The sequence below is a fragment of the Muscardinus avellanarius genome (genome assembly GCF_963383645.1).
Source record: "Muscardinus avellanarius genome assembly, chromosome: 11".
Classification (NCBI taxonomy): domain Eukaryota; kingdom Metazoa; phylum Chordata; class Mammalia; order Rodentia; family Gliridae; genus Muscardinus; species Muscardinus avellanarius.
This window is the reverse complement of record NC_137797.1, coordinates 4,136,434-4,159,759: the sequence shown is the minus strand read 5'-3', so window position 1 is coordinate 4,159,759 and position 23,326 is coordinate 4,136,434. Positions and strand designations below refer to the sequence as shown.

The window sequence follows — 23,326 nt, the reverse complement described above, 5'->3', positions numbered from 1 at the left end:
ATGGTGGACACAGAGAGCCCCCTGTGCCCCCTCTCCCCCCTTGAGACCGATGACCTGGAAAGCCCACTGTCTGAGGAATTCCTGCAAGAAATGGGGAACATTCAAGATATTTCGCAGTCCATTGGTGAGGATAGTTCTGGAAGCTTCAGTTTCACGGAATACCAGTATTTAGGAAGCGGTCCAGGATCAGATGGTTCCGTCATCACAGGTAAGTGTCCCAGGTCCTGGAAATCTTTTATCTAGAAATGTTTATTTCTGAGGGAATTGTTCTCTCTGGCCAGCAAAGAACTCACACCTTTTTGCAAAGAGACCTCGACGGGCTAACACATCTCCAGGCAGGTCCTGCTTCTCATGGTGCCTTCACCTGACTGTTGTGCACAGGTCAGTGGTGCTCGGGCTGAGGCAGTCCACCGCACCCATCTCAGAACATCACAAACACTGCGTGTATTTCTTTAAATCAGAAATTCCTATTAAGCCCAGCGTGGTGACGCATGTTTACAATCCCGGTACTTGGGAGGCTGAGACAGGAGGATCACAGGTTCGCAGCCAGCCTCAGCTACTTAGCAAGGCCCTCTGCAACTTAGTGAGACCCTGTTTCAAAATAAAGACTAAAAATTAGGGCTGAAGACGCAGCTCAGAGGTAGATGCCCCTGGTTCCATCCCTAGTACCGCAAGAAGGAAAGGAAGAAACTCCTATTATGATAAGACACCCCCTTTTTGATCTGGAAGTTTCTACTAGTCATCTCTCTACTATCTACCGCCAACATAGGTAGCATTTAGGGCCACAGCAGGTATCAGGGAGGACAGGTGCACAGAAATGAGGAGCAGTGTCTGCTCGGGTAACCCGTGGTGTCAGTGGGAGAGGAGGCGCCATGAAACCAGGAGTGTTTCTAGGCAGTGCTAAACCACGGAGGACAGCATGGCGGCGCCTGCGCCCACCGCCGGAGGCCGCCCCATCTGGGCTGCTTGGAGGCGGAGGGAAGGGAAGGAGTCCCTGTGGACAGGTGAGGACTGGCGCGTGGTGTGAACACGCGGTGTGTGGTTTCCACGCTGAACGCGGGCCCTGGGGACTGTCGGGAATGTGGAGAGAGGTTCTCCCGGGAGGACAGTCTCTGTCGTTGCCTTCAGCGCGCCCTCGTGTTGCGTTCCTGGCTGGCGCATGTCCCCGTCTTTTCTTGCTTATTCCTGCCCCCTGGACATCATTTTAGTGGCGTGCACCAACTTTAGGGGGTGGGACAGAGAGCCGTGGCTCTGCCGGGAGCGTGCGTAGAGAGAAGCTCTGTTTGGAGAGCGGGTCCAAGGACAAAGCCCGCAAGCCCACAAGCCAGGTCCGGGTGAGGTTAGAGCTCGCCTAGGAGACGCCCACAAGGGTACCCATGCTTTTTGGCTTTGGTTTTTGTGCAGAGTTCTTCCCCAGCAGCGAACAGGAGGGCGAGCGCTTCGGGGGTCCCAAGTTCCACTTTAGCCAAAGGCTAAAAAAGACTAGAAACACTGGCCACCTGGGGAGTGCGCCCCCTGACCTGGGCCCTGGCTTAGGTGGTGGGCGTGAGACCAACCTCATCCCCTCCCGCTGCTCCTCACGGCTGCTAATCTTTGGTTGTTTGGAATCGGCTCACGTTTTTTTGTATTTTTTATTTTTGGTGGTACGGGGGGTTCTGTGTCTTTTTCTCTTAGTTCTTCTCAGCTTTGTTTATTTAAATGAAGTTTAGGCCTAGGGATGGAACCCAGGGGCACTCTACCTCCAAGCTATACTCCCAGCCCTTTCTATTTTTATTTTGAAATAGGGTTTTAACTCAAGTTGCCAGGGGCCTCACTAAGTTGCTGGCCTCTATCTAACCTGTGATCCTCCTGTCTTTGCCTCCCAAGTACTGAGATTCCAGGCACGCACCACCATGCCCGACTTCTTCCCAACTTTATTAAAATAGAACTGATGTATGATAAATTTCAATATTTTAAATATATAACCTGCTGTGCACATATGCACAAAAATCTGCAGAACCGCTGTCCCAATCAAAATAGTAACCACATCTGTCACTCCTGAAGTTTGCTTTTTTTTTTTTTTTTTGTGGTACTGGGGTGGTGGAACCCTTCTACCTCCGGGCTACACTCCCAGACCTATTTTATATTTTATTTGGAAACAGGGTCTCTTAAGCCAGCGTGGCTAGCTTTGAACCTGCGCGATCCTCCTGTCTCCGCCTCCCAAGCGCGGGGGTTACAAGCGTGTGCCATCATGCCCGGCCCAAGGTTTGCTTCTGACACCTCTTCCCTGCTCCCATGCCCCTGCCAGCTAAGCACCCACCAGCTGTCTATCATCGTGGGCTGGTCTGTATCTCCTACCGTGGGATATCAGTGGATCCTACTTTCCAGTTCTCCTGGGCTCAGCAGAATCACTGTGGGCTCCATCTGTCAGTGGCGGCTATCAGTAGTTCACTCTGTTTTATCTGTTGCATGGACATAACACAATTTCTTTTTTTTTTTTTTTGGTGGTACTAATGGAACCCAGAGGCTTTCTACCTCCGGGCTACACTCTCAGACCTATTTTATATTTTATTTGGAAACAGGGTCTCACTAAGTTGCTGAGAGCCTCACTAAGTAGCTGAGGCTGGCTTCGAAGCTGTGCGATCCTCCTGTGTCAGCCTCCCAAGCGCGGGGATTACAAGCGTGCGCCACCACGCCCGGCAACATAACACAATTTGTTCCTCCATGCCCCCATTGACCATTTCAGGCGTTTCGACCTGGCCCCCACCACCCACCACTCATTACACTTGTTCGTGGCCAGCGCACCTGCCCAGTGGCCTCAGAATCGTCCACCCGTGTTCCTGTGGCGAACACATGTCAGCTGGGGCGCAGCGTGAGGCGGGGCCCTCTGCCCTCGTCCTGCAGACCCGCCCACTTCCAGGCTCCTCCATCCTGTGCCAGACAGATGCTCTGTCCCCTCCTGACTTCCACCCAGCGGTCCTCCAGCCTCCTAGATTCATTCTGTTTTATGTGTGTGCACCAAGGTTCGCTCCGAGCGGTCGGTCCGCAGGTCCTGTTTGCCGTGCACAGTACTGTGGGCCCGCGGTCCCGTTCTCACGGTGGTCTCCCCACCTCAGAGGCCCCTCGACCCTGCCTCTGCAGCCCAGGCCACGAGCTGTGCTTCTTACCATCTCTGTAGTGTTGCTTCTTTCAAAATGTCACCTGCCAGGACTTGTAGCCTTTTCAATTTTTTTTTCGGGGGGGGTGGGCGTTGGACCCAGCATCAGTCTACCTTTAGCTATACCCCCGGTCTTATTTGCTATTTTTATTCTGAAACAAGGTCTCACTAAGTTGCTGAGGGCCTTGCAAAGTTGCTGAGGCTGTCCTTGAACCTGCGATCCTCCTGTCTCAGCCTCCCAAGTATTGGGGTTGCAGGTGTGCGCCACGGTGTCTGGCTCTATGTGGCCTTTTCAGACTGGCTTCTTTTACTTGGCAGTATTCATTCAACAGGTACCCATGGCTTGATAGTTTATTTCCTTTTACATGGAATAAAGATCCACAGTATTGTATACCAATTTATCTGTTCACCTCTTGAAGGACATCTTGGGTGCTTCCAGTTTTTGGTAAATAAGAATAAAGCTGAAGACAGGCATGGTGACACACACCTGTCGTTTCAGTACTTGGGAGGCTGGCAAAGGAACATCACGGGTTCAAGGCCAGCCTCAGCAACTTAGTGAGACCCTGTTTCAAAACAAAACAATAAGCCAGGCATGGTGGTGCACACTTGTAATCCCAGTACTTGGGGAGGCTGAGACAGGAGGATTGCATGGCCAGTCTCAGCTACTTAGTGAGGCTCTCTGCAACTTAGTGAGACCTTGTTGCAAACAAAGAATAAAAAAAAAATAGCTTTGGGAAAGTAACTCGGAGATAAAATGCCCCTGAGTTCCATCCCCAGTACTACAAAATAAACAAATGAATGAATGAATAAATAAAATAATAAAATAGGGCTGGGGATACAGCTCAGAGGTAGAATGTTCATGAGTTCAATCTCTAGCACCAAAAAATGAAAAAGGATAAAGCTGGGCCAGACATGGTGGCACACACCTGTAATTTAATACCTTGGAGGCTGAGACAGAAGGATTGCAGGGTTTGATGCCAGCCTCAGCAATGTAGCAAGACCCTGTTTCAAAATAATAAGGGACAGGGGCATAGCTCAGAGGAGCATGCCCCTGGGTCTAATCCTCTGAGCAATAAACAAACAAACAAACAGAACTATAGGCATGGTGGTGCATGCCTACAATCCCAGCTACTCAGGAGGCTGAGGAAGGAGGATTACAAGTTTGAGGCCAGCCTGGGCAGCTTAATGAGACCCTGTCTTGAAATTAAGTAAAAAGGGCTGTCGCTCCATGGTAGAGTGCTCCCCAGAACGCACAAAGTCCGGATTCAGTCCCCAATATGCCAAAAAAAAGAAAAGCCAAATAAACTAAACAGAATAGTGTCAGCAGACACTCGTGTGTGTGTGTTCGTGGGAACACGGGTTTCCAAATCAGTTGGCTACGTACCTAGACGTGCGATTCTTCTCCTGTGATAAGACTGTTTTGCTTCGTGAGCCGCTGCCAAACGTCCCCACCATCCTCGCTCTGTGCTTCCACAGCGAGCGCGAGCTCCTGCGCCGCGTCCTCACGCCGTTTGCTGTTGTCGGGGTGTGTTAAAATGTTAGAGTGGCGCACATCTGTAATCCCTGCGCTTGGAAGGCTGAGACAGGAGGATCGCGCAGCCAGCCTCGGCTACTGAGTGAGGCTCTCAGCAACTTAGACCCTGTTTCCAAATAAAATATGAAATAGGGCTGGGAGTATAGCCCAGAGGTAGAAAGCCTCTGGGTTCCACCTCCAGTACCACACACACACACACACACAAAATAATAATAAAAAAAATGTTAGAGCCTGGCCTGATGGCGCACACCTATAATCCCTGTAGTTGGGAAACTGAGACAAAAGGGTCGCAGGTTCGGGAGAGCTTCATCGAGTAGTGAGACTCTTATCGACCTAGCAAGACCCTCTTTCCAAATAAGAAATAAAATAGAACCGGGAATGATGGCGCACGCTTGTAATCCCAGCATTTGGAAGGCTGAGACCGGAGGAACGTGGTTCATGGACAGCCTCAGCTACTTAGTGAGGCCCTCTGCAACTTAATGAGACCCTGTTTCAAAAATAAAGAATAAAAAAAATAGGGCAGGTGGTGTAGCTCGGAGGTCAAATGCCCCTGGGTTCCATCTCCAGACCCGCAAAAGAAAAAAAGAAAAAGAAAAAGAAATAGGGCTGGGAGCTTAGCTCAAAGGTAGAATGCCTCTGGGTTCAATCCCAGTACCGCAAAAAAAAAAAAAAAAAAAAAGCCTGCAGGCGTGTGGTGGCGGTCACTAACGCGTTCATTCATGGCTCCTTAGTGACCAGTGGTCCGAGCATCTTTCTGTGTATCCTGTGCCATCTGTCTGTCTTCTGTCAAGTGTCAATGGAGTTTTTTGCCTGTTGCAATTGAGTTGTTTTCTTATACCATAGTTCTTTGCATATAAGTCTTTTCTTGGATGGCTTTGCGAATATTTCCCGCCAGTCTCTACTTTGTCTTTTTGTTCTTTTTCTTTTCCAGTCCTGAGCCGCATCCCCAGCCCTTTTCACTTTTTATTTTGAGGCAAGGTCTGGCTGCTTTGCCAATGCTGGCCTCCAACTTGCAACCCTCCTGCCTTAGCCTCCAGTGTTGCTGGTGTCTATTTTATTTCTTTTCTTTTCTTCTTCTTTTTTTTTTTTTTTTTTTTTTTTTGGTGGTACTGGGGTTCCTGGAAGCCCTTCTACCTCTGGGCTACACTCCCAAACCTATTTTTACATTTTTATTTGTATTTGGAAACAGGGTCTCTTAAGCCAGTGTGGCTGGCTTCGAGCCAGAGCGATCCTCCTGTCTCTGCCTCCCAAGCGCGGGAATTACAAGCCTGCGCCACCACGCCCAGCTGTTTTTTTATTTCTTAACAAGAGATTTTAATTTCATAAATTATAGCCTGCCCTTTATTTATTTGTTTGTTTGTTTTTGCAATACTGGGGATGGAACCCAGGGGCATTCTACCTCTGAGCTACACCCCCAGCCCTATTTTTTTGTTTAATTTTGAAACAGGGTCCCACTGAGTTGCCAAGGGCTTCACTAAGTATCAGCTGAGATTGTCCGCCAACCGCGATCCTCCTCTCTCAGCCTCCCAAATGCTGAGATAAAAGTGTGCTTGTCTTTTTTTAAATCTCATGGACTATGCTTTTGGTGTTGGGCACATGAATTTGTATGCCATATTCCGGTCCCACTTGCTGTGTTAATAATTGCAGAACTGGAAGGAAGCAAAAGTAAATAAAACCCAGCGAATCTGTGCAGGGCGGTGGCACATGGGGGTCAGAGGTCACAGGTCACAGGTGAGGTCCTATAAGCAGCCACAGTGTGGAGCCGGGGCCCAGGGCGCAGGTCCCCACGTCACAGGAGAGCAGAGCCTCCAGGATCCCAGCCATGGTAGTCATGGTAGTCTTGGGCAAAGAGGGTGTGGCCGGGGACAGACCTGGACGGGAGCCCCAGCCCTGCACTTACAGCACTTCACGAAATCCCTCGGGTGCTGCGTCCTGCCCTCACTGATGTAACATAGACACAGGACCGCCCCCTCGAGCGCTCACGAGGCTTTCCTCCTCCTCCCCATAGACACGCTTTCGCCGGCCTCCAGCCCCGCTTCCGTGAGCTACCCTGTGATTCCCTGCAGCACGGACGAGTCCCCCAGCGGCGCACTCAACATCGAGTGTAGGATCTGTGGGGACAAGGCCTCGGGCTACCATTACGGGGTCCACGCGTGTGAAGGTTGCAAGGTATGGTGCGCCCGGGCCAGGGCAGTGGCCTGCACCACGCCTGGCTCAGCTTCGGTCCTAGGCGGCCGGGCAGGGAGGCTCAGGGAGGAGCCGCTCTCTTCCAGGAGCCTACAGCAGATGGCTCTACCGAACTGTATACATAAGGGCAGATAAGTGTGCCCGTTAAAGGAAAATCAGCACCCGGTACGGTGGCGCATGCCTGTAACCCCAGTACTTGGGAGGCTAAGATGGGAGGATCTCAGGTTCAAGGCCAGCCTTGGCCACTTAGCAAGACTGTCAACAACCTAGTGAGACCCTGTTTCCAAAAAAGATAAAAGTGGCTGGGGGTGTAGCTCTGATGTAGAATGTCCCTGGGTTTAATCTCCAATATCAAAAGAGAAAAAACATGCCGGGCGTGGTGGCCGCTTGTAATCCCCGCGCTTGGGAGGCAGAGACAGGAGGATCGCGCAGGTTCGAAGCCAGCCGCGCGCGCTGGCTTAGGAGACCCCGTTTCCAAATAAAAATGTAAAAATAGGTCTGGGAGCGTAGCCCGGAGGTAGGGGGGCTTCCAGGAACCCCAGTACCACCAAAAAAAAAAAAAAAGAGAGAGAGAAAGAGAGAGAGAGAGAGAGAGAGAGAGAGAGAGAGAGAGAGAGAGAGAGAGAAACAAAAAGCCAGGCATGGTGGTTCATGCCTGGGATCCCAACACTTGGGAGACTGAGACAGGAGGATCACAGGTTCAAAACCAGCCTGGGCAACTTAGCCAGCTCCTACTTCAACATAAAAGATAAAATTGGACTGGGGAGGTAGCTCAGAGGGAGACTGCCCCTGGGTTCAATACCCAATACCAGAAACAAACAAAGAAACCAGCCAAGCAGCCAGGTCAGCCACGTGAGAATGGCCCCTCTGTCTGGGCACAGGGTGGAGAGCGCTTTCCCGCCTGTCTCTTGACCCTCACAGCAAGCCAGGTAGGGCAGTCGTTCCCATGTACCAGGCAAAGGAACGGGTGCTCAGAGGCCTCCAGTGTCTTGCCCAGAGCCACGGTGTCTGGCCACGGAGGGTGGTACCTGGGGGCCCGCTCCTCTGCCGCTGCTCCCGAGCCCCCGCAGTTCCTCCCCACACTCAGGACCACTCCCCCAGCCACTGCACACAGCGCCCGTCCTCCTCAGGCAGCTCCCCAACCCAGAAGCAGACATGGCCAGGTAGGCAGGGGTGCGTGAAGCAGGCCCCGGGTCCCGCAGCTGCCCCTCGATGGTGGCTCTCCCAGAAGAAGCCCATCCTGTCCTACCCCGCAGGCCTCCGGAAGTATCGTCCACTCTCCGGGCTACACGTACACTGTCTGGCTAGGCACACGGCGTATGAGAGGCCTAGAAATCCGAAAGCTTCCTCAGAATCAGAAGCTCCCCTCACTGTGCCTGCGGAAGTGTCTGCTGACCGCTAGGAGATGCTGCAGCCCCTCCCGTACCTGCGTTCTTCAACACTGATGTTCTGCCGAGGACCCAGGGCAGCCGCACCTGCTGCCCACAGCTCCCTCCCCTCCCTAGCTCTCAGTCTTACACGTTCTAACCTACATTAAAGAATCAAAATGTAAACATTAACCTTCCCTTCCCATCCCCAAGACATTGCTGCCCCTTCCATGTGGCCAGGGAAACCCGCTGTCTCCCTCAGACATGGCGAAGAAGGACTTCAGGGTGCAGAGGAAGCCAGGCGCGATGGTGCTCACCTATAACCCCGGCGCTTGGGAGGCCGAGGCAGGAGGATTGCAGGTTCAACAGCCTCGGCAACTTAGCCAGACCCGGTTTCAAAATAAAACATAAAAAAGAGCTGGGGGTGTAGTTCAGTGGTAGAATGTCCTTGGGTTCAATCTCCTGTTTAAAAAAAAAAAAAAAAAAAGATGAAGAAGAGGAAGAAAAGGACCCAAAGCCAAAATAAACCAACCATGTACTTTATTATTTATTTATTTATTTATTTATTTATTTATTTATTTTTGCAGTACCAGGGATGGAACCCAGGGGCATTGTACCTCTGAGCTAGCTACAGCCCCAGCCCAAGTTTTAGTCTTTTTATTTATTTTTATTTTTATTATTTATTTATTTATTTATTTTGGTGGTACTGGGGGTAGAACCCAGAGGCTTTTCAACCTCTGGGCTATACTCCCAGACCTATTTTATATTTTATTTGGAAACAGGGTCTCACTGAGTTGCAAAGGGCCTCACTAAGTAGCTGAGGCTGTCCGCAAACTGCAATCCTCCTGTCTCAGCCTCCTGGAGCCGTGTGCCACCACGCCCGGCCTAACCATGTACTTTAAAAAAAAATCTACTTGCAAAGCAGCCTGTTCCTTCAGGCCACAACTTGATTACTTTTGTTTGGCTTTGGCTTTTTTATGGAGTCTAATGAAGTTGTTTCTTACTAGGTAATATTTAAGTCCTTCATAAAGCAAGGACTATTTACGAAATATGGCTTTCTTTTATTATATGTATATTTTTTCTTTGGGAGAGTTAATATTCTCTTAGAAAAATGTCTAGAAAGTCCTTAGTCACAAATCCGAACTTGCCACCCAGGAGGGGACAGTCACGTTTGCACATGTAGACGCAGAGCAGACCCAGTACACTGTCATTGTGCCTCCCCAGTGAGATGGGACGTTATAAAACCCATTTTGAATGCTGTCTCAACTTAGTGCCATTTTTTTGTTTTGTTTTGTTTTGTTTCTTCTCTCTTGGTACTGGGGATAGAACCCAGGGACATTCTACCTCTGAGCTATACCCCCTGCCATTTTTTATTTATTTTTTAAATTTTGAAACAGGGTCTTGCTAAGTTTTGGGTCCTCACTCAGTTGCTGAGGCTGGCCTTGAGCCTGCATCCTCCTATCCCAGCCTCCCTAGTCCTCAGGGCCACCGCGCCCAGCTTAATGCTTTTCCTCTGGGAGGCAAGGGAAATTAAAGTGTTCTCTTTGGCTGGGCGTGGTGGCTCACGCTTGTAATTCCCAGGCTTGGGAGGCGGAGACAGGAGGATCGTTCGTGCAGGTTCGAAGCCGCCAGCGCGCTAACTTAAGAGACCCTGTTTCCAAATAAAAATATAAAATAGGTCTGGGAGTGTAGCCCGGAGGTAGAAGGGCTTCCAGGAACCCCAGTACCACCAAAAAAAAAAAAAAAAAGTTATCTTCGTCCCAGTGATGTGAGCCTCAGTAGAACTATGTCTCGGAACGTAGTCCAGTACAGGGAGATGACAGGGGAGCCGGGAAGACATGACAGGTGAGCCGGGAAGACAAAGCGGCCACAGGCCCGGGCCGCGGCCCGCTCCGTCCTGAGCCGTATCGTCTACAGGGATTCTTCCGGCGAACCATCCGGCTCAAGCTGGTGTACGACAAGTGTGACCGCAGCTGCAAGATTCAGAAGAAGAACCGGAATAAGTGCCAGTACTGCCGGTTCCACAAGTGCCTCTCGGTCGGGATGTCGCACAACGGTAAGGCCGCCGGGCGCTGCGGGAGGGAAGGCATGGCGCCACTTACGCCCAGCTCAATGCATCATCGGAAAAAAGGCTGAGGATCGATTCCTCGGGGGCTGGGGCCCCGTGGCGCCATCGTGCGCGAGTTTCCGCACTGTCACCTCCATGTTGCATGTTGCCCGCACTCCGGTTTTAGACTGCGCTCACTCCCACGTGAAGGTCAGTTGGGTATGTGGAGTCCAAGCCAGGCGCGTGGCCCACGCCTATAATCCAGTACTTGGGAGGCTGAGACAGGAGAATTGCAGATTCGAGACCAGAACATTGTAACTTAGCAAGACCCTGTTTCAAAATGCAAAGGAAATTTTAAAATAGGGCTGGGGTTATAGCTCAGAGGTAGGATTCCCCAGGGCTCAATCCCTTGCACCACAAAACGAAACAAAACAATAGTTTGTATGGGTCACATCTCTACCTACTAGAAAAAGAAAAGTTAATATATGAGTTAATTTTAACGTCCGCTCCTGCCCCCTCCACCTGCCTGATGACAGGATAAGAGTCCTGCTGATCTGATGGATAAGGGAGTTAACTTTTATTTTGACCTTGTTTTTAAACATATTAAAATCCTTCCCAGTACTAGAGAGACTGAGACAAGAGGATTGCAGGTTTGAGGATAGTTTTAGCAATGTAGTGAGACTCAGCAACCCAGTGAGCCCCTGCTTCCAAACAAGAAATAAAACAGAGCTAGGGACTGACTGTAGCTTGGAGCTAAAATAAAATTCCCTTCGGTTCAATCTCCAGTACCACACCCACCTACATAAGGCTAAGCTGGGCGCACCTGTAATCCTGGTACTTGGGAGGCGGAGACAGGAAGATTGCAGGCTCAAGGCCAGCCTCAGCAACTCAGTGACACTCTCGGCAACTTTGTGAGATCCTGTTTCAAAATAAAACTGGGGGTATTTCTCAGAGGTAGAATTTCCGTGTTCAATCCCTAATGCCAAAAAAAAAAAAAAAAAAAAAAAACCCTGAGATTTATAGCCCTAGTAGAAAGCTGAATGTCCGTGGCGGAGATGGGATTTGACTTGCCCGACTGACTCCCAGTGCGAGCGCCGCCGCCCCGCCCCATCACCGCGGGTCAGCTTTTCCACGGGTGTCGCTCATTTCTGTCTTTCTCCCTGGCCCACCCCCAGCAATCCGTTTCGGGCGAATGCCACGGTCCGAGAAAGCCAGGCTGAAGGCGGAAATCCTCACCTGCGAGCATGAGACAGAAGACTCCGGCGCGGCCGACCTCAAGTCTCTGGCCAAGAGGATTTATGAGGCCTACCTAAAGAACTTCAACATGAACAAGGTCAAGGCCCGCGTCATCCTGGCGGGGAAGACCAGCCACAACCCAGTAGGTGCCTCCTGCGCGGCCGTGCTGGGGAGGACGCGGGTCACATGGCTCCTTCTGAGGGTGGACTGTCGGCCCTCACGCAGAGCTCCCAGCAACCAGGCGTTATAAAGGCCCCTGACCAAGACCCAGAGAGGTCTGCTCAGTACCCCTTCAGGTACCAGGGTTCTTTCTTTAGTACACTAAAATGTTATTAATCATATTATTATTTAAAAACGAGATGTATATTTACCTAATGTATAATATATATTTAAGGCCAGAATATACATATAATATATAACACAATATATAAATATATAACAATATAATAGATCATATATATATACTTAAGGCCTGAAAAATGAACCCATTCACTTACTACTCAAAATGTACTCTTAGGACCAGGCATGGTCGCCCACACCTGTTACCCCAGTGCTTAGGAGGCTAAATCAGGAGGATTACAGGTTTGAGGCCAGCCTCAGAAACATGGTGAGGTCCAAATGAAAGGACCTAGCTCAGAGGTTGAACCCTGGGTTCAGTACCCAGTACCAAGAAAAGAAAAGAAAATGTCTTCCTGCATCTTTTCCTCTAAAACTGGCCTTCAGGCCTCCACCCCCTCCTGCTCCCCGCAACTGCCCACTTCCCCCCTAGTGAGAAGTGACAGCAAAGCCCTGGAAGGGCCCTTCACTGTCTTGGGGATAGTTCTGGAACGTTTCAGAGGCAGCTGAGACGCCCCGCCCCGCGCCCTCGTCTAATCACCTGTCCTCGGGACAGAAGGGGCACCCGCCGCCCGCACAGGGGCTGGCCCTCGGTTGGCGCAGAGAGACATTTCGCCTTTTTCCAGCTGAGCGTGGTGGGACAGGTTCAATTTGTACTAATGAGTAGCTTGGAACATTCCTTATTTGGAATTACAAGCTGGAATTTTTAGTCACAGGAAAATAAAGGATTTCACGAGCTACTTACTTTCATGAACAAAGCAAACCTCTCTTTTACCGAGTCTTCATTCTTGAGTGAATTCTCCAGCTCAGAGGCCGAGCGCTTTAGCAGTTTCCAGCAGACACCGTCCAGGCGCTCCCCCGCGCGTGCCCGCTGGGCCGTTTCTGGCTCACAGAGTGAAATGGAAGTGTCTTTAGATTTGCATTTCTACTCTGAAAAAGACCAGTAGACCCCAAATTGGGGAAGCCACGTCTTGTATGAGAGATCTTATATTTCTTCCTTGAATTTTAAGACTTTAAAGCAAACTTAAAAATCATCTTCACTCTATATTTATTTTGGTACTGGGGATTGAACTCAGGGGCAGTCTACCTCCAAGCTATACCCCATCCCTATTTTATCTTATTTATTTATTTATTTATTTATTTTATTATTATTTTTTTTTTTTGCGGGTCTGGGGATGGAACCCAGAGGCATTTGACCTCCAAGCTACAGCCTCTGCCCTATTTTTTATTCTTTATTTTGAAACAGAGTCTCACTGAATTGCAGAGGGCCTCGCTAAGTAGCTGAGGCTGTCCGCGAACCGCGATCCTCTGGGCTCAGCCTCCCGAATGCTGGGATGACAAGCGTGCGCCACCACGCCTGGGTATCTTTTTTATTTTTTTATCAGGGTCTCACTGAGTTGCTGAGACTAGCCTCTAACCTGTGGTCCTCCTGTTTCAGCCTCCCAAGTACTGGGATTACAGGCACACACCCCACACCCAGTTCATCTTCACTTTTAACAAAATACTTTTCTTTGACATCAGTTGGATGCCCTAGTTTTCTTGGCGACTCTACTGAGATCCACAAAGCTCTTATAAGGAGTCCACTGCCTTCCACCAGAGCTGAGAAAATCAAAACACTCACATGAGAAAATAAACAGCCGACTAATAGTCGAGAACCGGAGCCCAGCGTGGTGGTGCCCACCTGTGACCCCAGGAGGGCCTTGGGAGCTAGAGACAGGAGGAGCGTGGTGGTGCCCGCCTGTGACCCCAGGAGGGCCTTGGGAGCTAGAGACAGGAGAAACAGCGGTTCAGGGCAGCAAGTGGTAACTTAATGAGACCTGTTTCAAAATAAAAAGTAAAATAGGGCTGAGGGTATAGCTCAGTAGTAGAGCACCCTTGGGTTCAACCCCCAGTACCACACAAAATAAAACCGTCCACGACTAGGGCTCATATTATAAACCAGAATTGGTGTGTGAGCCTGCTGCTGTGCCCGCCCTCTGTGCCCAGGGATCAGATCCAACAGCGGCAGGCAGCTCTGGGCCCTGTTGCATCTGACCACACCACTGGCTCCGGCCAGAGCCACATCCCACCGCAGGCCCTGTGTGTCAGAGGCCTGCCCCTCCTCCCCGGCCTGCCTGCTGGCAGGCTTCCCAGAGTTCATTGCTTCCACTGCGAGGCCCCTCTCTTCCTCAGCCCATGGCAAGGTAGGAGAGGCCGGACCCGCCAGCGGGCTACCCTGCCCGGGGCTCCTAGTAGCGTTCTGGTTTTATCCCTACAATGGGCGTGGAAGGCCAGAGCCTGTGTGGACTGACTTAGCAGTTTCATCTCTTGGTGAGGGAGCTGTTAGGAAAGCGCTTCGCCCTGACACCCTCGGCATTTGCCTTGGGCTGTGCCCGGTGGTCCGGTACTCGGGGATGACCTATCAGCCCCGGCCAGGCTCTGGCTGAGCTTCCGGGAGGCATGTCAGCCTCGGGCCTGCAGCTGCCTTTGTTTCTGCTAGGGGCTGGGAGGAGGAACAATGAATCATTTTGGCCAGCAGTAGACTACTTTGCAGGACCATGTAAATATGAACCTGTGTGCCAGGGCACAGTGGGCTCCCCTGCCACCTGGGCCGGCCTCGCCTCCTGCCTGCCGGCTGCTAGGACACATCTGGCCAGCAGCTCCCTCCCCAGCTCGGTCCAGACTTGTCCCTAAGCTGTCCCAAACCTTGGGGACAGTCGTGCTGGACAGGTGCTCAAGCAGCCCTCTGGTGTGCTAGAACGAGGACTGAGCGCATCCTTGCAGAAACCTTCCTTTGCTCCGTGGAGAGAGTCAGATAAGGCAAAGCTCTGGGGCTGGGGCTGGGGCTGGGGCTGGTCAGGGTGCCGGGGCCTGAGGGCAGGCGCTGCTGGGGTGCGGGAGGCAGCTGCAGGGAGGCCACGTTGCTTTGGGGAGAGGTGGCTTTTCGCTGGAGGAAGGGGTCAGGAGATACATAGGTAGGTCTGTTTCCATCTGTCCCTGGAGCCAGATGTTGCCCTGAGGCATCAGGCTCTCTGGCCAGAAGAGGGTCAGGGCCCTTAGCGATGGGCTGAGGTGCCAGGAACTTCCTGACCCTGGATCCGAGGGCCACAGTGGTGAAAGCAGAGCTGAGGGGAAAAAGGACCGGCGTGCCCTCTGAGCATGGCTTCCCGTGAGGTGCTTTCAAGAGCTTCTTACGAAGATCCATGCTGGGTGTGGTGGCGCACGCTTGTAATCCCCGTGCTTGGGAGGCGGAGACAGGAGAATCGCTCAGGTTTGAAGCCAGCCTCGCTGGCTTAAGAGACCCTGTTTCCAAATAAAAAGTATAAAATAGGTCTGGGAGTGTAGCCCAGAGGTAGAGGGTTTCCAGGAACCCCAGTACCACCAAAAACAAAACAAAACAAAACAGATCCATGCCGGGCGTGGTGGCACACGCTTGTAATCCCCACGCTTGGGAGGCTGAGACAGTAGGATCGCACAGGTCCGCAGCCAGCCTCAGCAACTTAGTGAGACCCTGTTTTCAAATAAAATATAAAATAGGAAGTATAGCCCAGAGATAGAAAGCCTCTGGGTTCCATCCCCAGTACCACTAAAAAAATTTTAAAAAAAGAAGATCCCATGATGACTGTAATCCCAGTACATGGGAGGCTGAGAAAAGAGGGTTGCAGGTTCGAGGACAGCCTTGGCAACTTAGTAAGACTCTGTTCCATTTTTTTTGTTTTGTTTTGTTTTTTTGCAGTACTGGGGATGGAACCCAGGGGCATTCTACCTCCAAGTTACACCCCCAGCCCTATTTTTTATTCTTTATTTTGAAACAGGGTCTCACTGAGTTGCAGAGGGCCTCACTAAGTAGTAGCTGAGGCTGTCTTCGAACCGCGATCCTCCTTTCTCAGTCTCCCAAATGCTGGGTTTACAGGCATGTGCCACCACACCTGGCTCCCAAAAAATGTTTAAAAAGGACCAGGGTGGAGCTCGGAGGTAAAATGCCCCAGGGTTTGATCCATGCTGACCTGGTAGCGCTGGGATGTCATAAAAAGTTGACAAGCAGTACAGAACAGGTCTGGGGGGCTCGGAGAGAGGCCGCACCTTTCTCGCGATGTCTGCTTCCCGCAGCCAAGGGCTCAGCCCCAGCATGTGCACGTGAGCACACACACACATGCTTGCACGCTTGTGCACACACACCCGTGCTCACTGTCGCACATATGCACACACTCACATGTGTGTACACATATATCATATTCACTGTCTACACACATGCATGCTCGTGCACATACACCCACACTCACGGTCACACATGTATGCACACGCACACTTGCTCAGGCCCCGCCCATGGTTTGAGGAGCAAGCTGCATCTTCTGAAAAGTGGGTGTGAGGTGCTCAGTTGCATAAAAACACAGTTCCTTGGCACTCAGTGTGTACACTGTAGACGTCCAGAGTAGAGCTGGGCGTGGTGGCACAGGCTTGTAATCCCTGTACCTGGGAGGCTGAGACAGGCGGACAGCAGGTTTGAGGCCGGCCTCAGCAAACTCTGAGACTCTCATCAACCTAGTAAGACTCTGTTTCAAAAAAAAAAAAAGCCGGGCGTGGTGGCGCACGCTTGTCATCCCCGCGCTTGGGAGCCGAGACAGGAGGATCGCGCAGGTTCGAAGCCAGCTTTGGCTGGTTTAAGAGACCCTGTTTCCAAATAAAATATAAAATAGGTCTGGGAGTGTAGCCCCGAGGTAGAAGGCCCCTGGGTTCCATCCCCAGTACCACAATGAATAAATAAATAAATAATAAAAATAAAATAGGGCTGGGGGTCTAGCTCGCAGGTAGAATGCTCTTGACACCCAGAAATAGGGAGCAGGTCAGGTGTGGGTGCACTTGGTAGGGCCGGCGTGGTCGGCCCGCTGGCAGATAGTCCTCACAATCGCTGGGATGTGTCAGCTTTGTGCTGAGGTATGCCGGGGGCTCAAAAATAACGGCTGGCTACTCGCTACTGTGTGTGTGTGTGTGTGTGTGTGTGTGTGTGTGTGTGTGTGTGTGTCCGTCCCTGTGTGCACTGGAGACCACAGTGCAAGTCAGATCCCTCGGCCCCGTCATTCCATTTGCTTGGCACCACATGTGAACTTTGGGCAGCCGCGGATTCATGCCAGTTTTCCTGTGCAATCCCTCTGGGCATGTACCTCCGAGCTACAGCCCCAGCCCTATTTTTTTAGTCTTTCTGTTTTTTGAAACAGAGTCTCCCTGAGTTGCGAAGGGCCTTGCTAAGGAGCTGAGGATGTCCACGAACCCCGCCCGACCCTCCCGTCTCCGCCTCCTGAATCCCGGGATGACAAGTGTGCGCCACCACGCCTGGCTCCTATTTTTTGGTTTGTTTTTTGTTTGAAAATGGCCTCAATAAGTTGCAGAGGGCCTCACTAAGTAGCTGACACTGGCCACAAATCTGCGATCTTCCTGTCTCGGCCTCCCAAGTCCTGGGATGACAAGTATGTGCCGCCACTCCTGGCTCTAAACATTTTTAAGACTATACATATTTCATGGTGGTGCACGCCCGTGATCCCAGTACTTGGGAGGCTGAGACAGGAAGACTGCAGATTTCATGCCAGCGCACAATAATTTAGCGAGACCCTGTTTCAAAATAAAAATTAAAATAGGGCTGAGGACATGAGTCAGAAGTAGAATGCCCCTGGACTCGATCCCAGTACCACAAAGCCTGCACATAATAACTCACTTCACACACAAATGATCGCATTTCCGTCTCCGTAAAAGTCTATCATTTTTCTGTTAAGGACCTTCATGCCTCTCCCTTCTAATTCTTTATAGAGGAGCTTGCTAAGGGCGCTTTGCTGTAGAACACTAGAATTTATTCCTTGCACCTAAACTGTGTCTGGGCACCATTGTCAGACGCCTCCCTCCCTCCTCGGCCTCTGGGACCACTGCTCCGCTCGATCCTGGGAGATCAGCCCTTCACAGACAAAACGACATCCAGGACTTGCCTTTCCGTGCCTGGCTTATTTCGTGTGTGTGTGTGTGTGTGTGTGTGTGTGTGTGTGTGTGTGTGTACACATAACACTGTGGATCGAACCCAGCGGTGCTCTCCCCCCAAGCCATACCCCCGGCCCTTTAAAGGCTTTGCGTTTAAGCAGGGTTTTACTAGGTGGCTCAGAGTCTTGCTAAGCTGCTGAGGCTGTTCCTGAACCTACACCTCTCAATCCACCTCTCAAGTACTGGGATTATAGTTGAGGACCACCACACCTGACTCGGTCTTTTTTATTTTTTATTTTGAAACAGGGTCTCACTAGGTTGCTGAGAGTCTTGTTACATTGCTGAGGCTGGCCTCAAACCTGCAATCCTCCTGTCTTAGCCTCCCAAGTAATGAGATGACAGGTGTGTACCACAGCGCCCAGCCAGTACTGTGGTTTCTTACCCAAAAAGTCCCTACCGAGTGTCAGGTAGTGACAGTTGCCTTCTTACTGGCTTATATTGTTAGTTCTCCACTAATTTCTCCTCCGCTCCGACTACGTTTGAAGTTGTCTAAGGATCGGGGTTGTGTTGTATGCCCTTTGTGTTCACCGTGGCAACAGGCTGGATGGTGTGGACTCCACAGCCGCTCTCCAGCCGACTGACAGCCACTCACAAATGGCCTCTCTCGGCCGGGCGTGGGCGCGCTTGTCATCCCAGCATTCGGAGGCTGAGACGGGAGGATCGTGGTTCGTGGCCAGCCTCGGCTACTTAGTGAGGCCCTCCGCAACTTAGACCCTGTTTCAAAATAAAGCATAAAAAATAGGCCAGGCGTGGTGGCGCACGCTTGTAATCCCAGCATTTGGGAGGCTGAGACCAGAGGATCATGGTTCAAGGACAGCCTCAGCTATTTAGTGAGGCCATTTGCAACCTAGTGAGACCCGTTTCAAAATAAAGACAAAAAAATAGAGCTGGGGGTGTAGCTCGAAGGTAGAATGCCCCCGGGTTCCATCCCCAGACCCGCAAAAAAATTAAAATAAAATAAAATAAAAACAAATGGCCTCTCTCCACGCAGCCTTTTGTCATACACGACATGGAGACCTTGTGCATGGCCGAGAAGACGCTCGTGACCAAGATGGTGGCCAACGGCATCCAGAACAAGGAGGCAGAGGTCCGCATCTTCCACTGCTGCCAGTGCATGTCTGTGGAGACCGTGACGGAGCTCACGGAGTTCGCCAAGGCCATCCCCGGCTTTGCCAACCTGGACTTGAACGACCAGGTCACGCTGCTGAAGTACGGCGTGTACGAGGCCATCTTCACCATGCTGTCGTCCCTGATGAACAAGGACGGCATGCTGGTGGCCTACGGCAACGGCTTCATCACGCGCGAGTTCCTCAAGAACCTGCGGAAGCCGTTCTGTGACATCCTGGAGCCCAAGTTCGACTTCGCCATGAAGTTCAACGCGCTGGAGCTGGACGACAGTGACATTTCTCTGTTCGTGGCTGCCATCATTTGCTGCGGGGGTAAGTGCCGCCTCCGGCCGCGGGGTGGGCGCGCCTCCTTCCTTGACGAGCGAGCGTGGTGTTTGTCAGCCGGTGCCAGCCCGAGCTCTGTTACGGTGGAGTGAGCGCCAGAGGGGCTGGGAGAACGTGAGCGAGGGCTGCGTCCACCCCGACCCGGGCACGGCGCGCATCGTCTCAGGTCTAAGCAAACGCACAGGTGCACGTTGTCTCCCTACGACGGCATACACTGCGTTTACCACATCATGGTTCTATCTCCAGAAACACGTTGCACACAGTATTATGATGTGGGAAGATATAGTGTGATATTCTTATAGTTTGATTTTATATCATTATATCCATACGTAGAAAGTCTTCTCAAAGCGCCACGCAGCTGTTAGTAGAGCCGCGGCTCTGTCGGTAATCCTAGGCTATTCCGTAATGAGAGACACCGCTCAGTAACTGGCAGCTGATGCAAGGTCTGCTCTGCCAGAGGAAACAGATCCCGGGCAGGGAAATCTGGGCCTCTCCGCGAAGCTGGCTCTGCGGGGCCACATTTGTGGCTGAGCAACACGTTTCTTTAAATAGCCCTGTCTCGGGACTAGGAAAGTCATCCACCTACTGTAAAACGGGCCGACCTTGCCCGGCCTTGGCAGAGACGGATGGGGTGACAGTCTCCCCCAAACCGCCAGGAGCCCTACTTTCCTCCAGATTCACTCGCTCCGTGTCCCATCTGGCTGGGACAGAAGTCCGATAGAAGAATACTTATGCTCTGGTGTAAAGCAGAAAAGGCCCAAGAATTATACGTAACTTATTTATTTTGTGGTACTGGGGATGGAACCCCCAGTCCTATTTTTTATTCTTTATTATTCTTCCTTCATTTATTTATTTATTTATTTATTTATTTATTTATTTATTGTGGTACTGAACCCAGAGGCTTTCTACCTCCGGGCTATACTCCCAGACCTATTTTTATATTTTATTTGGAAATAGGGTCTCACTAAGTTGCTGAGGCTGGCTTCGAACCTGTGCGATCCTCCTGTCTCAGCCTCCCAAGCGTGAGGATTGCAAGCGTGCACCACCACACTCGGCTTCATTCTTTATTTTGAAACAGGGTCTCACTGAATGGCAAAGGGCCTCACTAAGTAGCCGAGGCTGTCCTTGAACCGCGCGATCCTCCCGTCTCAGCCTCCCAAACGCTGGGATGACATGCGTGCATGACCACGTTCTCGGCTATACATAACTTATTATCCTTCCGCATGATCAAGACGTAGCACGGAGGGTAGACAGCAACTGCAGAACTATTATAGGTAGCAAATCACAGATTCATCAAAGGCATCGTAGTCCTGTATCAATTCTGTACACCGCCCCACGAAATAGACACTAAACCTCTCAGAGAGGTGCTGCGGTCCGGGTGGGTTCCTGTATCTCTTTTTTGAGTACTCCTATGGATGCACTGCAACTGCACCTCACGGTGAGGTGCAGAGCGACGCAAACATACTGCACTTGAGTCCTCCTCCCACCCGCGCCGTCCCCACGCATGCTGCTGAGGTCGGCGGTGGTACTTTCATCTCTGGGCATAGTACTTCTTGAACTCTTCTTCCCCAGGCCCCCCCTCCCGCCTCCTCCAGTCCCTTCTGCTCTTCTCCTGGTCTCTCCCCTCATTTATCAGGAATCCTTTGTTTTCTATTCTCTCTCTGGTTACCACATAAGAGGAAAAAAAAAAACATGTTCTTTGACCTTCTGAGCCTGGCTGATCTTACCCAGCACAATGCTCTCTATTTCCATCCATTTTTCTGCAAATGACATAATTCTGTCCCTCTTTATGGCTCAGTAAAAGTGTGTTGTGTGTCTAAGCCACGTTTTCTTTACCCTGCATCTGTCGACTGGCACCTGGGTTGGTTCCGGAATTTGGCTACTGAGTTGGGCTGCCTAAGCATGGACATGTATGTATCACCAGGGGTTCTTTTTAATCCTCTTAAAGAGTTTCTCTTTCAAACATATATTTAATTTACAACCAAAAACCGAAGATTAAAAAAATTCACATGAATAGCAACACTTGAAAGCCATAGTCATGAGTGGGCCTTTGAGAAGGCACCTGGTGTGGGCCTTACCTTCCGACCAGGGCGAGGCGGGACTCACAGACCAAGCCCTCCCGCGGAGGTCACGGGCCTGCCTCCGCCCCTCCCAGGCCTCGCCTCCTGCCCAGCAGCATCACCTCGGGGTTTCTCCTCCTCTCTGCGGCCGAAAGGTGCCTGCAGCAGTGCTTTCTTTAAGCCACAACCTCAGCTGACATCACCTCCTTCAAGGCTGCGGGTCTCCCTGGCCTCAGAAGTATTCATTCCCCAGGTTATGCGAACAGCTGGCGGCACCTTCGCAACTGGCAGCGGCTCCTAAGGTTGTATTTTTCCCCCTGGTGGTCAGGCAGATCCAAGCGGCATGACCGCTCTGTGATTACAGAGGCCGTGAGGTGGGCCGGGGTCCCAGCCGTGTGGGGGTTTAGGCATGAGTATCGGTCCTGTCTGTCCTCACTCCGGCTGGCGACCTTGGAATAGAATCTAGCCCCGGCTTCTGGTCAGTCGCCCTCTGAAGACCACTCAGCGTCTTCTCAGCGAGGCCCTGTATCCTAGCCGTGCTTGGCCGCGCGAGCTGGGGGGCTGTTGCTGGGCGACTGGCACTCAAACGTCTCTTTCTTCTTTTGGGGACAGATCGTCCTGGCCTTCTGAACATAGACTACATTGAGAAAATGCAAGAGGGCATCGTGCACGTGCTCAAACTGCACTTGCAGAGCAACCACCCGGACGATGCCTTTCTCTTCCCAAAACTGCTGCAGAAAATGGCGGACCTCCGGCAGCTGGTCACTGAGCACGCGCAGCTCGTGCAGACCATCAAAAAGACCGAGTCGGATGCAGCTCTGCACCCGCTGCTGCAGGAGATCTACAAGGACATGTACTGACTAACTGGAAATGCACAACCACCCACCGCTTCTCAAGGACTCTTAGGGTCTGGCAGCATCGGGAGCAGCACGGATTTGCACAACTTTCCACCCTTTCACCTTAGCCTGGGCTAAGGAGGGAGGGTCCCTGGAGCTGAGGGAGCCCGAGCCCAGGTCCCCGGGGCGCTCTCCTCCACATCTTCCCCCTTTAAGCGCAGTACTCCTGAGGGCGTGCGTACCCCTCAGACGTTGGTGACCAGAGGCGAAGCCAAGCGCTTGGAAAATTAAGGAGAGTGCCACATGAAGTCTGATCTTCAGCTCGCCCAAGGTTCAGACGCACACGTCTCCGTTTTACATTAGTAATTTGCCACTTAATGAAGCAGTGACCTCGAAACTCGTGGTCTGCCCCCTGCTTACCACCCTTTGGACGGCTCTGTTCCTATTTATAATTTGAAAGACTAATCAGCACTTTTTAATCCCGTACAACTCTAGAGGCATCCAAAGGCTAGGTGTTTAAAACGCGGTCGAATGTTTATTTGGAAGGCCGCAGTTCTGTCTCCTGAATCTGAAGACAGACAGCGGGCCGCTCTTTAACCACGGGATGGAGAATCCTCAGGCACAGCCATCAGGAGGCAGCCACGGCTCGATGGGGTCTCACTGCTTTCACGGCTGTAGCGTGTGGAAAAGCCCATTTCCGGGTTCCTGTAGAAGATTCCAGAAAGCTACGACTCAAGACCCTCGGACAGTTTAAACCAGCACCCGTGGTGAACAGGGATGAAGCCTGAAAGAGCCTCCCGTCCCTCCACCTCTGCTCCTGTCCAACCTGCGCCGTCCAGTGGGCTGGCTGTGGGCTCCTGGTGACTATAGGCACGCTAACTGACCCGTCAGTGCTCCTCGGGGCCCTCTGGGCAACCCCTCGGGCTTCTGAAATGCTAGGCTCTGCTGCCTTGACTCAGTGGTGGTGGAAGGTGCCCCGGAGTGACTTCATTCCTGGGGTGGGCGGGGCTGGTCACCTGGAGGACAGGAGGCACGTGACCTTCACCTGGAGGGCGCCCAGGCCCTCACCGCTGCCGCCTGCCTGCCTCCCTCCCTCCCTCCCTCCTTCCTTCCTTTCTTCCTTTCCTTCTTTC

The 23,326-nt window shown here is 51.6% G+C and overlaps 1 protein-coding gene across 3 annotated transcripts; it reads left to right on the top strand.

Moving 5' to 3' along the window:
- On the top strand, nucleotides 1–22,217 carry PPARA (peroxisome proliferator activated receptor alpha; the record flags this gene model as incomplete). 3 transcript variants are annotated; one of them, XM_080705766.1, is made up of 6 exons in its annotated part: nucleotides 1–208; nucleotides 6,679–6,839; nucleotides 10,142–10,280; nucleotides 11,447–11,634; nucleotides 18,838–19,285; nucleotides 21,970–22,217. In XM_080705766.1, 6 exons carry the CDS (start codon nucleotides 1–3, stop codon nucleotides 22,215–22,217), a joined length of 1,392 nt encoding a protein of 463 aa, XP_080561892.1. The 3 variants fall into 3 exon arrangements, with proteins under 3 accessions (XP_080561892.1, XP_080561891.1, XP_080561893.1); XM_080705765.1 differs by having other exon boundaries at nucleotides 11,447–11,649; XM_080705767.1 differs by lacking the exons at nucleotides 11,447–11,634; nucleotides 18,838–19,285.
- Nucleotides 22,218–23,326: the final 1,109 nt, after the last annotated feature.